The sequence below is a fragment of the Heterodontus francisci genome, chromosome 24, assembly GCF_036365525.1.
Source record: "Heterodontus francisci isolate sHetFra1 chromosome 24, sHetFra1.hap1, whole genome shotgun sequence".
Lineage (NCBI taxonomy): Eukaryota > Metazoa > Chordata > Chondrichthyes > Heterodontiformes > Heterodontidae > Heterodontus > Heterodontus francisci.
In genome coordinates, this window is record NC_090394.1 from 19223577 (window position 1) to 19237500 (window position 13924).

At 41.8% G+C, this 13924-nt stretch overlaps 1 protein-coding gene across 1 annotated transcript in view; it reads left to right on the top strand.

Annotated features, from left to right (window-relative positions):
• The window catches only part of LOC137383229 (group 10 secretory phospholipase A2-like), a 65825-nt gene that overhangs the window by 34552 nt on the left and 17349 nt on the right, over window positions 1-13924 (top strand). Inside the window, exon 2 of the mRNA XM_068055735.1 lies at window positions 2730-2891. Coding sequence (XP_067911836.1) covers window positions 2852-2891 — 40 coding nt within the window. The 5' untranslated portion in view covers window positions 2730-2851. The remainder of the gene's footprint in view (window positions 1-2729; window positions 2892-13924) is intronic.

Sequence of the window (13924 nt, forward strand, 5' to 3'; positions counted from 1 at the left end):
AAGCAATAATTACAGCCTCTCCTGTCTGCCTTCATCTCTTCCCACAGAACTGAATCTTGTGAAAAAACGTGAAACTAAAAGAGAGAAAGATTTCCTTTGTGAACAAGGTTTAAGACTAATACTGGGCCCCAATGCAATGCAAGACCATACCTTCAATCAAGGACTACAGCAAGCTCGAGGAACCAGTAACAATATATTGCCTAAAACTCTTCTACTTATCTTTTCTTCTGCTCTTTTCTGTCCCTATTTTGCATGTTTATATCGCATGTGCATGCTAACGTGGGCTACTTGGATGAGATACCAGAAGGTGATGTATGCCTGTGGAGCATATCAAAGCAAGGAGTCAATGCCAGCAAGAGAGGAGGGGAGAGGAAAAACTAGGAGAGAAGAAAACAAAGACTCAGGTTTTTGGGTGAAGTGGCTAGCACCCTAAGTTTCAATTCTTTCAAACAGGTACAGTTGAAGATTTGAATAGTGTTCTATTTCATTATTGGTTTGAGCTGTATCCAAGCAAAAATAAGGGAAAATTGAAATAGAGTCACCGTTGGATGATTTCTGGTGTCTGCTGACAGCCAATAACAGAGGCTGTGCCAGTGATCTTGGAGCAGGTTATGAACCTTCTCTCAGCTCTAGACATTAAACCTGACTGATAAACTCTAACCCTAATCCTACCTTTTCGATTAACATAAAAATATAGCAGTTAAAAAGGAATTGAGTGCATTTCACATTAAAGCTGTTTTAGTTTTACTAAGTTTTTATCATCTACCTTAAAAATCTAATTTTTCATGAAATATCACTTCACAGTTGCAATGTGTAAGTCAGCACAGCTATTGCCTAAAGTAACAAAGACTGAAAACAGTGAGATTTTCATCCAATATTGCCTGCAATTGATAAATCCATGCATTTCCACATTTCTAATCCCGATTAGTTTGGATTAGGGCCAACAAAACAGCTGATCTCGAACCACTGAAGGATTGCCCATGTGCAGAAAAGGTGAATCTCAATGTATTACATGGCCAGTTCAACAGTTCTCAAATGAAGTCTTCTGTGGTCCCCATATAAAGAGCACTAGTTCCAATTTTAACCTGGAGCAGCACTCAGGCAGGTGAAGAGTGAGGCAAGCACTAAATCCCTCTGATCTCAGCAGTTTTAACCCTCTGGGTTCATCTGCATGATGTTGGTCAACTGCCCACCTCAAAAGGGCTGGAATTGCCAGTGGGCGGATGTGGAATTCTGGGCAGCAGAGGAAGCTGGTTGTCATCAAAGGAAGGCTTCCTCACAGGTAAGTTATTCGAAGGGATTTCGGAAGGGACCACTGGAGGAAGGGATAGCAACCAGGGGCAGAGGACATCTAGATTTTTCTTGTGGGACCTGGAGGACAGCTCCTGCTGCTCCTAACCCCACAATGAAAGTTAAAAAAATTACTCTAAATGGCTTTTTCTGGACCTTGATCCTATTCGCCATGTCTTCATCTGGGAGAAAAGCCACGATGGCTTTCCTGCTCAATCAGAGGTAAAATTCCAGTCAGGACCTGATAACATCAGTGGACCCCAATTTGAATTTTTAAAGAAAGACTCCGTCTTCTTCAGAGGACATTCAGCAGATCAAAATTGAAGACAGTGGATGTCAGCAACCAAGTCACTCGGTCTATTTGAACTACCTGCCTGCCCACTCTTTGCCAGAGGGATAGGGTCAGAATTGGCCCTAGCATGTCCACTCCAAGAGTGGACAGTTCACAACTATGAATATGAAATAACTTTGGGCAGTTTCAATCCAGTTCCCAGCAGGCATGGGCCCATAGCATGCAACTTTCCCTAATCAGCCTCTAATTGGCAAATTCACACAGAGGCTAGACAAATGCAAAATACTGCCGATGCTGGAAATCTGAAATAAAAACAGAACATGCTGGAAATATTCAGCAGGTGAGACAGCATCTGTGGAGGGAGAAACCGAGTTAACATTTCAAGTTGATAACCTTTCATCAGTTCTGACAATAGGTCATTGACCTGAAATATTAACTCTGTTTATCTCTCTACAGATTCTGCCAAACCTACTGAGTATTTTCAGCATTTTCTGTTTTTATTCCACCAGAATGAGTGATGTGGAGAAAACATGTTGCACTAGTTCAGTCAAAGGTGCTTTACAAGGTTGGGAGCAGGGCATGTTAAACAGTAGATGGAGGAATTCTTATTTGGCTCTCCTTGACTGGGAATGCCTGATCCCTCAGTATATCACCTTCACCTCAATGCAGACAAAATGTAACTCAGAATGGTGATAATTACCTCTGAGGTATCCTGTGTACCAATGTGAAAAAGTGCTGATTCAGATTCTACAAAGTAATCTTACATTACTTTGAAATCCAGGAAACAACATACTATGGACTGAAATTAACAAAGTCTCCCTTGTACTCATGCAACAAGGACAGGTTTAAATAACCTTGCGTTGCACGCTTTGAATTTTCAAAAACTTTGAGATTTTCTTTCACGCTACACTGTACCAGAAATTTTGCTGCTTGAGTTACTGTGATTTGTGGCAGTGCAGGGCATTCTCGCTGTGGAATAGATATTGGCATGTCGAGAAGCTTTTCTAGTACAGATTTGCATTTGACTGAATATGAAAAGTGTTAACTTCCAGTTCCTTTTCAACAACCATGTAACTCAAAAGTGGAAGTATAAGACTACTTGGTAAACCTAGCTGGAACAGAGCTGTTACTATATGTCTGCTTTCAGGAAATGATGGTGTTGGAGCGTTTAAGCAGCTGGCATTAGTTCCAGACCATTTGAGAAAACCAGAAAACCATCAGCTCATCCCATTCCTGAGTCCAAACCTAGATCTGTCAGTGCTTTCATCAATGGAATCCTTGCTGTTTGGTCTATTTTTACTGCTATCAGGTAAACAATTTTTAACATAACTCTTTATTAAATTCTCTGATTTTGTTTCACTTTTGTCACTTTAATTGGAGACATTTAAGGACTAATACTTTGTTACGAAGAGTATTTCTACTAATACCATGCTTCAAAGTTCTACAAGAAACACTAAAAGAGTAATTATGGTAAATTTAACCATGCATTTAATATTGCATATTTAAAGATATATGTATCCCAGCGAGTCATTAAGGGAATTTAACTACATGTGGAACTTCTTTTGTCCGTCCTAATGTAGAAGATCTCAGGTAGATAACAGAAACTGGTGAATAATTGAGCATTCCCAAATTTTGGTCCTAAATCTATGATGCAGCAATATCCTGGGAATGAAGTACAAAATGAGAATAGCATAAATTGAACTTGATATTTCAAAGCTGTGAAATTTATTTGCAATAGATGGGATGGATTTTTTTTTGCAAGCTTTCTAACAACAAGGTTTTATCCTGTGAAAAATCTGAAGGATAATCAGGAAGGCAGTTAATTGGATTACAGATAATAGAGGTTCCACTGTAGTGCCCTGCCAGAATTGCTCTTTTTTCTCTTTCTTTATGCTCACTGATAGTGATTTCCATAGAGACAATGAATATCGGTCCGATATGCAGGGCTATGTCCTGGAATGAAGGAGTTAACAGTTTACTGCTCCTTTGTTGTTGTTTTGATTTTTGATTTTTTTGTTCTGACTCTATATAGGCTTCATTGTATATAATTTGGTTGCTTAATTCGAGGTCTGCTTCACTTCCTTTTGTGACTTGTGTGACTTCGAAGTGGCCCAAGCTGCCATTATCTTTTAGATGTTGTGTTGTGCGGATGCCAAGATTAGCTGTTGCTGATACAATGATTGACTGGTATGCACATCATTTCATCAGTGAGATTCCAGAGAGCACTGGGGTGTGTTTTTGTTTTTAAAATTGTAAATGCCACAGATTTTTGTTATTATAGTATATAAATATGACCAGACAGCAACAATGACACTAGTGCCATTTTTTAAGTCAATGCCATTTATTGAAAATACATTCTTTTAGTGTTGAATATATAGCTTTTAAAATATAGTATGGATCATAGAACAGTGCAGGATCAGAAAAGACTGCAGTTCATCTGGTCCCAAAAACTAATATAGAGCAACATGAGTAAATCATTCAGCCCCTCGGGTCTATTATATTTTTCAGTGAGATCATGGCTGATCTGTATCTTAACTCCATCAACCTGCCTTGGCTCTACATCCATCCTTTTTATTTTATCATGGGATGTGGGCATCGCTTGTAAGGCCAGCATTTATTGCCCATCCCTTATTGCCCTTGAGAAGGTGGTGGTGAGCCACCTTCTTGAACTGTTGTAGTTCATATAATAAAGGTACTCCCTCAGTGCTGTTAGGAAGGGAGTTCCAAGATTCTGACATAGCAATGAAGGAACGATGATATATTTTCAAGTTAGAATGGTGTGTGACTTGGAGGGGAACTTGCAGGTGGTGGTGTTCCCCATGAGATGCTGCCCTTGCCCTTCTTGGTGGTGGAGATCACAGGTTTGGGAGGTGCTGTCAAAAAAAGCCTTGGCGAGATGCTGCAGTGCATCTTGCACTCATGGTGGAGGGAGTGAATATTTAAGGTGGTGGATGGGGTGTCAATCAAGCTGCTTTATCCTGGATGGTTTCAAGCTTCATGAGTGTTATTGGAGCTGCACGCATCCAGGAAAGTGGAGAGTATTCCATCACACTCCAGACTTGTGTCTTGAAGATGGTGGACTCTTGAAGATGGTGACTTTGGGGAGTCAGGAGGTGAGTTAGTTGCCACAGAATACCCAACCTCTGACCTGATTTCATAGCCACAGTATTTTTTTGGGCAGTCCAGTTAAGTTTCTGCTTAATGGTGACCCCAAGATATTGATGGGTGGGAGATTTGGCGATGGTAATGCTGTTGAATGTCAATTGGAAGTGTTTAGACTCTCTTTTGTTGGAGATGGCCCTTGTCTAGTACTTGCGTAGTGCGAATGTTACTTGTACTTATCAGCCCAAGCCTGAATATTGTCCAGATCTTTCCACATGTGGATATGGACTACTTCATTAACTGAGGAGTTGTGAATAGAACTGAACACTGCACAATCATTAGCGAACATCCCCACCTCTGTCCTTATAACGGTCATTGATGAAGCAGCTGAAGATATTTGGGCCGAGGACACTGCCCTGACGAATTACTGCAGCGATGTTCTAAGGCTGAGATGATTGGCCTTCAGCAACCCCAACCATCTTCCTTTTGTCCTTTTATACCCTTGTCCAGCAAAGATCGATCAATCTCAGTGTTACGACCTCAGCGAGATCGTTAACGTGAAAAATACAAGATATGAACTCCCAGACCAATTTAACGAATTACATGACTAGATGACTAGGGCGGCACAGTGGCGCAGTAGTTAGCACTGCAGCCTCACAGCTCCAGCGACCCGGGTTCAATTCTGGGTACTGCCTGTGTGGAGTTTGCAAGTTCTCCCTGTGTCTGCGTGGGTTTTCTCCGGGTGCTCCGGTTTCCTCCCACAAGCCAAAAGACTTGCAGGTTGATAGGTAAATTGGCCATTATAAATTGCCCCTAGTATAGGTAGGTGGTAGGGAAATATAGGGACAGGTGGGGATGTGGTAGGAATATGGGATTAGTGTAGGATTAGTATATATGGGTGGTTGATGGTCGGCACAGACTCGGTGGGCCGAAGGGCCTGTTTCAGTGCTGTATCTCTAAAACTAAAAAGATCTTACATTTTAAATCTTCTTTTGTAACAGCTAAGCTAAAAGAAACCCCTAATTAACTAAATTGTACTTTGTAAGTAGCTTGTTACGACTGGGTGAGAAAGGGATCTAGGGTTCCCTCTCAGCCTTCACCTGGTCTTACCATAACAGGGCTTTATTTTTAAATACACCATTTTCTTAGCTCTCCCTTAGTGAATCCTTGTTCACTAACTTCCAATTATAAGGCAAAGAAACTAGCCAAACCAGGTTTTCTTAGGTTTAAAAAAAAAAGGTTGAACTTCATTAAACTTAAACTCTAATTCAGTTAACACTTACGGATACCCGACGCACCCACGCTAGCATGCATGCGCAATACACACATGCAGATAGAGACAGAAAAGAGCAGAGGAAATAAAGTGGAAAAGTTTGAGACAATATCTGATGACAGTTTTGGTTACTGCTCTTTGAGCTCGCTGTAAAGTCCTTGATTGTAGGTAGGTCTTGCTTTTCGTTGGGGCCCAGTATTCTTCTTTAACCTTGTTCGATGTAGGAGACGTTTCTCTCTTGAAGTTCATGTGTCCTCAGTGGGTCCAGAGGCTTGTGAGAAAGAGATGGGAGCAGACAGGAGAGGTCTTCTCACTCCAGGAGCAAAACAGTCTTTTCTTTCAAACTCTTTGTACAATTCAGAAAAAAACAGGTTGCCAAGCAGGTTAGTCATGTGACTAGCTGGTCTGACCATGTCTGTTTGTGGATACTCTTGTCTTAGCTGACCCTGGAATGTCTCTTCTTACACACAACACCTGGTGCTCAAAGTCCATTTTGTGTTAAATTGGAGTAGGGAATAGCCCCTTTGTCCCTTGAAGCACTGTCTGATAGTATGCCAATGTTTTTACCGACCACGGATGATCTGTTTAACAGGTCATTTCCTCGGTCCAGCAACAGTTTAAAATCAGTGTTCATGTGACAAAATTAATATGCTTCCTTCTTGGCAGGTTGGGGTCAAGCATGACAAGCTGATAGCCCTAAATTACAAACAAAGGTATTTTCTTCACATATTCAATACTTGAAAATCTCACACCACACTTGCACGTTACACAGTCCTTTTTGATGACAAAATCCTTTGCGGTTAAAAGTTCCAAACCCCTCCCAATTGCAGTGGATTGGATCTCCCAGACTATCCAAAAGTCAATCAATGTTTTCTCACTCCCTTCTCCGAGCACTTTGAACCTGGACATCCGTGGTTAATGTGATTTCTGGTGATCATGTGGGTCCTTTACTCCACCACATGCTTCGACTCTCAAAACAGCTTCAAATCCCCACAGCCTTTCGCTGTATATCTTCAGAGAGTAAGCATTCTCTCTCTCTCTCCAGCTGCCACTGCTGGGTGTCTTCCCTGTGAGGCTGCCACCACTGATGGCTTCCCTTCTTACAGCCTGCTTGAGCCACAACGTTATGGTTCCTTCCTTACAACCTGATTTCCTCCAGAAAGTCTGTTAAATTTTAGCTGGACTCAGAATTCAATAATTTATTGTTCTGCTCCAAAATGCAGACACCAGTAATCTGAGTTCCACAAAGCTACTTGGCCTTTCCATTGTCCGTGGGTATTATCACCTGCCTGATTCAATTTGCATGTTCTCAATGGCTAACTCCTTGTTTTATGATCCAAAAGTCTGCAAGGGTGAAATGCATTGTTCTTCAGGTGTTAGTGCTAGAGTCTCTGTTTTTCAGAAAACAGTCTGATCTGTTCTCTCTGGTAACCTTTTGCAGAGTGAAGGTGAGGTCAGCTGAGCTTCTGGATTCTATCTTGAACATTTGAAAACCACAATCTTTAGGACATAATCATGTTACAAGATCCAGCATTCATAAACCTCCATCCTAAAATTAGAAACGTCATTACCATAGTAATGAATTTTCTTACAACATAGTCACATATAACATTGCAAACATTTGATACCTTACACAGGGAACAGCAATATTTTATATTTCAGAGTTGTTTGTCTCCATTATACCCCATATTTAAATTCTGGCTAGAACATCGACAGTTATATTGCTCTTTCCTGGAACATGTGCAATCTTTAGGGTAAACAGTTGTAACATTAGGTTCCGTTGAAATAACCTAGCGTTCTTGGTTTTGTATTTTCCTAGAAACCTCAATGGATTATGATTGGTGTAAACTGCTGTTTCTTCTTTGCCATTATTGACGTATACTTCAAAATGTTGAAGACCCAATGCGAGATCTAAAGTCTCCTTCTTAATGGTAGTTTATTTCTTCTGGTACTCATTGAATTTTCTAGAAAAATAACTAACTAGTCGTTTGATTCCATTATCATCATCCTAGAGTCGTACTGCTCCTACTCCCACACCACTGGCATCAATGGCCACTTTAAAAGACATGCCAAAATTTGGTTCCGCTAGAATGAGTTCATTGATTAAAATGGACCTGAACTTTACAAATGCCATTTGACAGGGTTCTGACCACTGGATCTTCATGCCCTTTTTTAATAGAATCGTCAGAGGAGTAACTACTGTTCTGAAGTTAGCTACAAACTTCCAGTAGAACCCACACATCCCTAGGAATCTTAATATTTCCCTTTTTGTCTTGGGGACCAGAAAGTCTATTATCGCCTGAACTTTAGCTTCACTGGGCAACACTTGGCCTTGACCCACTACATATCCTAAATAGGTGAACTTAGCCTTAGCAAATTCACTCTTTGCTGGTTTTGCTACCACATTTGCTCTCTCTACCTGTCGAACAGAGCCTTTATGTATTTAACATGGTATTTCCAGGTGTCACTATATACCAACAGATCAACAAGGTACACAACACAATTGCTCATTTCAACCTGGTTGGTCAACCTTTGAAATGTGGCTGATACATTTTCATACCAAACGGCATGGCCTTACACTGAAATAGGCCATCTGGGGTCACAAAGGCAGAAATCTCTTTAGCTTGGTCGGTTGCAAATATCCTGTCCGCAAATCAATTTTGCCAATAACGATTGAATTCCCCACTCTGTCAATATAATCCTCAAGTCATGAGATTAAGAGTCTGATTTAGTTATTGCATTGACTTTCTGATCATACAAAATCTTTTAGAACCATCCAGTTTTGATATTAGCACCACTGGTGAATTCCAGTTACTTTGACTAGGTTCAATTATATTGCTCTTTAGCATATATTGAACCTCCTCTTTGACCTGATTCAATTTATCAGGATTGAGTTGATAAGGGTTCTGTTTAATGGGTGTAGCCGTTCCCACATCAACCTCATGAATAGTCAAAAGAGTTCGACTTGACTTATCTGCACATGTGGCTTTAAACTCTATTAGCAGTTCAGCTATATCCCTTTTATGCAGTTTAGAAAGATAGTGTAAGACTGTATTCAGGTTTTCTGACACTTCTGTGTTTGCCAGTTACATCACGGGGGTTCAATCTGAGAGTTCTCAGTCTCTGTCCTTTCTTCCAGCTCCTCAAAAGCAACACCATCTTTCACTTCCCCTTCTGTCATTTGATATATATTTACTGGCAAACAAGGTTCATGGTCATAGTATCTTTTCAACATATTTACATGAAATACCCTTTGATATTTCCTCTGTCTGACATACTAACCAAATAGGTAACCTCACTGAGTTTCCTCTTAAGTAAGTAAGGTCTGCTGAACTTAGCTTTGAATGGTTCCCCAGGCAAAGATAACAAAACTAACACCTTGTCTATAAGGCTGCAAACTACAAACCTTAGCTTTTCTTTCTGCTTGGATTTTCATCACTCGTTGATAAATCTTGAGATATTTTCTGGCCATCTCACATGTTTTTGTGAGTCTCTCTCAAAATTCTGATACATAATCTAAGAGGGTAGTTTCCTCTTCCTGTGCTAAGAATTTCTCCTTAATGAGTTTAAGGGGACTCCGAACCTCATGCCCATAGATCAATTCAAATGGACTGAAGCCAGTGGACCCATTAGGTGTGTACCTGATGACAAATAATAAAAATGATATCCCCTTATCCCAATCATGGGGATATTCAAAACACTATGCCCTTATCGTACTTTTAGGGTTTGACGATATCTTTCCAAAGCGGGTGAAAAGCGGACGATTTGAGCTGCTTCACTCCCAAATTACTCATGACCTCTTGCAATACTCCTGTCGTGAAATTTGACTCCTGGTTTGACTGAATTTCTTTAGGCAATTCATATATAGTGAAAAACTGAATTAACGCCTCAATCACAACCCTCGGAGTAAAGGCCTGCTCGTGTGTGAAAAAAAAAACCCGAACCAAGCCCGACAGAACCACATCGGACCTGAGCCTGACCTGGCCCGAGTCCTTCCATTTTTTCCCGCGCCCGACCTGACCCGAGCCGGACCTGACCATAGTGCACTCACTGTACTTACCATTTTTGGATGGAATTAAAGGAAGCTGTAGCATGAGCACGATGACGTCATAGAGACGCTCACTCGCTCATTGCGCAGACTCAGAGTCTGTACGTTTCAGAGATGCACGTTTCCCTCCTTGACGTCCCGGACTCCCAGCTCAGGCAGGCTTTTCAAATTTTGACGCTTACTTACTCAACCTCCCTTTTCCTCCCAGCAGAACAAAAGGTACTACTGTGTGTGTGCCCGACCCAACCTGGACCTGGCCCGACCCGGCCCAAGCCCGAAAGCCAGACCCGGGAGAGCGACCCGACCCGAACCCAACACATGTCGTCGGGTCCCGTTGGGTTCAGGTCGGATAGCAGGCCTTTACCTCACAGTGATCTTTTTTAAAGGTATTGCCTCTGGAAAGCTAGTGGGCAAAGCCATGATGGTTGGGAGAAACTCGTGACCTGACTTACTTGTGGGTAAGGGTCCGACACAATCCACAAAAACCCTACTAAATGGTTCGTCAAAAGCAGGTCTTAGTATCAATGGGGCTGGCTTTATCGAAGGCTTCAGCTTCTCAACTGCCTGATATGTATGATAAGTTCTGCAAAATTAAACCACATCCTCATGCAAGCCTGGCCAATAAAAATGCTGCCTTATTCTGGCCTAAGTGTTTCAAATACCCACATGACTTTCCCACTGGAATCTCATGGACAATTCTCAAAATTTCACTACGGTACCATGGGGGAACAACAACCTGATGAACTATAGCCCAATCCTCATCAGCAGGCCTTTGGTAAGGTCTCCACTTTCTCATTAGAATATCATTCTTAATATAATAGCTCTCAAGGACCTTTTTAGCTTCTGCCTCAGAACACACTGTTTGACACAACTTCTTAAGTCAGGGTCTGCCTGTTGGGCTTTAATCAAAGACGATCTACTAAACAATTCACCATTGCTAGCCTTGGAGCCTTTTTTTTGAACCAACATCTGCATCCAAATCCTTGAAAAATGTCTCAGCCAATCAAATATCTGAATTATCCTCCACAACAACTGAATCCTCCTTCTCTTGTTTAATTTTATGAGCCTGGGGTCTTGTCACTACACAATCTGAGAATAGTCCAGGAAATTCCTTCTACAAAATTTCAGTTTCTGCAACCTTAACTGGCTTTTCCAAAACTACTGGAGGCACCAATATTCTATCCCCAGCTAAAAAATTCCCAAACAACAAATCCACCTCTTCAATATGCAAATCTGGAACAATTCCCACTGTTACTAGACCGGTGACTAAATCACAACGCAAATTAACCTTACGCAATTGAACGGATAAGTGACCTCCTTCAATGCCTCGCACCATGACTTTTGCATTCACAGCATTATTTGGGGTAAGATCTACATCCTTTCCTGCCAACAATGACTGAGTGGCCCCTATATCCCTAAGCAGCACAATCGGTTTGCCTGCCTCGTCTGACAAATATGGGGCTACTGAGTGCAAAACTTCTATATCCTTCAGGTACCTGACTTAATCTGTTAGCACACATTGCCAAAGCCCCTGGCTTATCAACACCTATGCCACCTACTGGGGCATCTTTTTTGGGACTGGCTTTCAGTAAACCCACTGAAGCAATGGTTTCCTCCTTAATTTCCAGCATTCTGCCTTTATATGCCCTCTTTTATTACAAAAATAACATGTTGGTCCTTTTGACTCGATTCTAGTCTCCTGACTATCTCTTTTACCACCCTGAGGGGGGTGGGGTGGGGTGGGGGGGAAATGGAGGGTGGTGGATACCTGTATCCTTCCTCTCACTAAAACTGATTCTTTTCTCATTATCTATTCTTCTATCTTTCCAATTCCTTTGAAAGTTCCCAAACTGGGGGCTGGAACTACTGCTTTTGTGGGTCAATTCGTAGTCAGCCGCCATCTACGCATTCCTTAACTTGCATCCAGCCTCCAGCACTGGGCCTGGTCCCGAGGCCTCTTGCGGTATTGACAGTGGCCACCGCTCCCGGTGGCGTTGTCGATGCTGCTGAGCTGCCAGCCCTGTGATTGGCCAGCAGCTCTTGGAGGTAGAATCCCCATCTTTAAAGGAACTGGGAATCTGGCACTGGGCTGTTAATTGGCCTAGTGCCATAGACTCTCTGCGTGGTGGGGAGGGCGCACTGGCTGGGCGAGGCAGGATTCCTTCCGCAATTCCGGCCCGGTGCTGGGAGCCCCACAGTAGGTACAGAAAACGTCTGTGTGTGGCTAATCTGTCTGCTGTTCTGCATAAACCTTTGTTGCTATTCTACAGTACTCAGACACCACGGAGGGGGGATGGGGCTGGAAGCTCCCATGAACTACCACGCTGTCCATTTACTTATGCAGCTTGGGTTCAAATTCGGTCTTTACTTGTAGAAAGAAAGTTTCCTCTGTCTGCTGGCTTTAAGGTTTCCACCCATGCAATGTGCCAGTTTCAATTCTATGGCAAGCTGTGTAAGACTTGTCCTGGGAGTGGTTTGTATTGACACTGGGTAAAAGACATTGAAGTAAAAAAATTCCACTCCTCAGAACTAACATCCTATGAGTTAAAAAAATAAGTTTACACAAAAAGGCTCCATTTAACCTAATTCCCTCGTGCCTGCTGGCTCTGCAAGTCATCTGAATGTATTATAGAATATTATGCCTAGTTAGCACCTTAACCTTGGTTTGGGTGGATACTCATTTAAGAAATCTGAAGTTTGGTTAAAAAAATAAACATTTGTTGAAAAAAAGATAGCTATACATAAATGAGTGCTGTACATGTCTCAATGTGCAAACATCGGAGGGAGGCTATGGGCATGGGAGGTGGCAGCCATGTTTTTCCACAGAAAATACTGGAAATGTACAAAACACCGTGTTTGAAAGACAAAGATTAACGTTTTGCAAACCTTCATCAGAATTTGCCTGTAACATTAATGTTTCTTGGGGGGAATTTTAACTCGGAGACAGTTTCAGCTACACGGCCCTGGGGCAAAAAATAGAGCGTCATAGCCATTCGACGTCATCAGGTTGCAGTCTAAACTATTTTAATTCATGGGCCTCATTTGCATCTCAGCAGCCAGCCTGCCCAGGCGGAAAGAGGCAGCTTCAGACAAGGTCAAAATCGTGGGGCCCAGAGGCTGTTGTTACGACCGCTCAGGACAAAGCCCCCAATCAAAATATATGATTCTGATTGCAGTGGGAGAAACGCACTGTCAATTTAGTCCTGCCGCTCCACAGGTCACATCATACATATCTTTAAGCTTTCCAAATCAAAGAAAGCAGCAGCTGAATTGAAATAATCTAGTAACCCCCGGATGAGGTGAACCAAGCCAGATATCTTTAGATATCAACAAATTAACTATTTATTAAAAAAACTAAAATCTTAAACACTACTAAGATAAACCAATATCCAAAGACCTTACAACATATTTAAAGAATCTAACTCCCACATTGGCATACATATACCCAAACCAACAGTAAGTTGGTGTTTAATTAGCTGCCCGAAAAAATAGAAGTAACAATAAAGTCTTTGCAGATTACGCTTCCTGACGAGCAGTTGTCTGATACAACACAGTCAAAGTCCACTTGAATCCGACAATAGGAATTCAGCAGTTCAATACAGCAGTGAAATGTTAAACTCTTCTGTTTTCCAGCAATGAACACAGCATATCAATAATTTGTTATTTCTTTAGGGTACTAATCTAGCTTGAAGTTTTCTCAGAACTTTGAGAGAGAAGCTAAGCAAACTGACTTAGAGAGCTCTCCTTTCTCCCTACAGTACATGCTGGGCACAGCTGTGTCCGTCTGTCTCTGAACAAACCAGTTCGCCCGTTTTTCAAATGGCAAACAGCAAGATTGTATTTTGTCTCTTCTCGATTTGTATGGTTGTAGCTAGGCCAACAAGAATACACCTTCGCTTACAGTCGCTGAGCTTGCTGC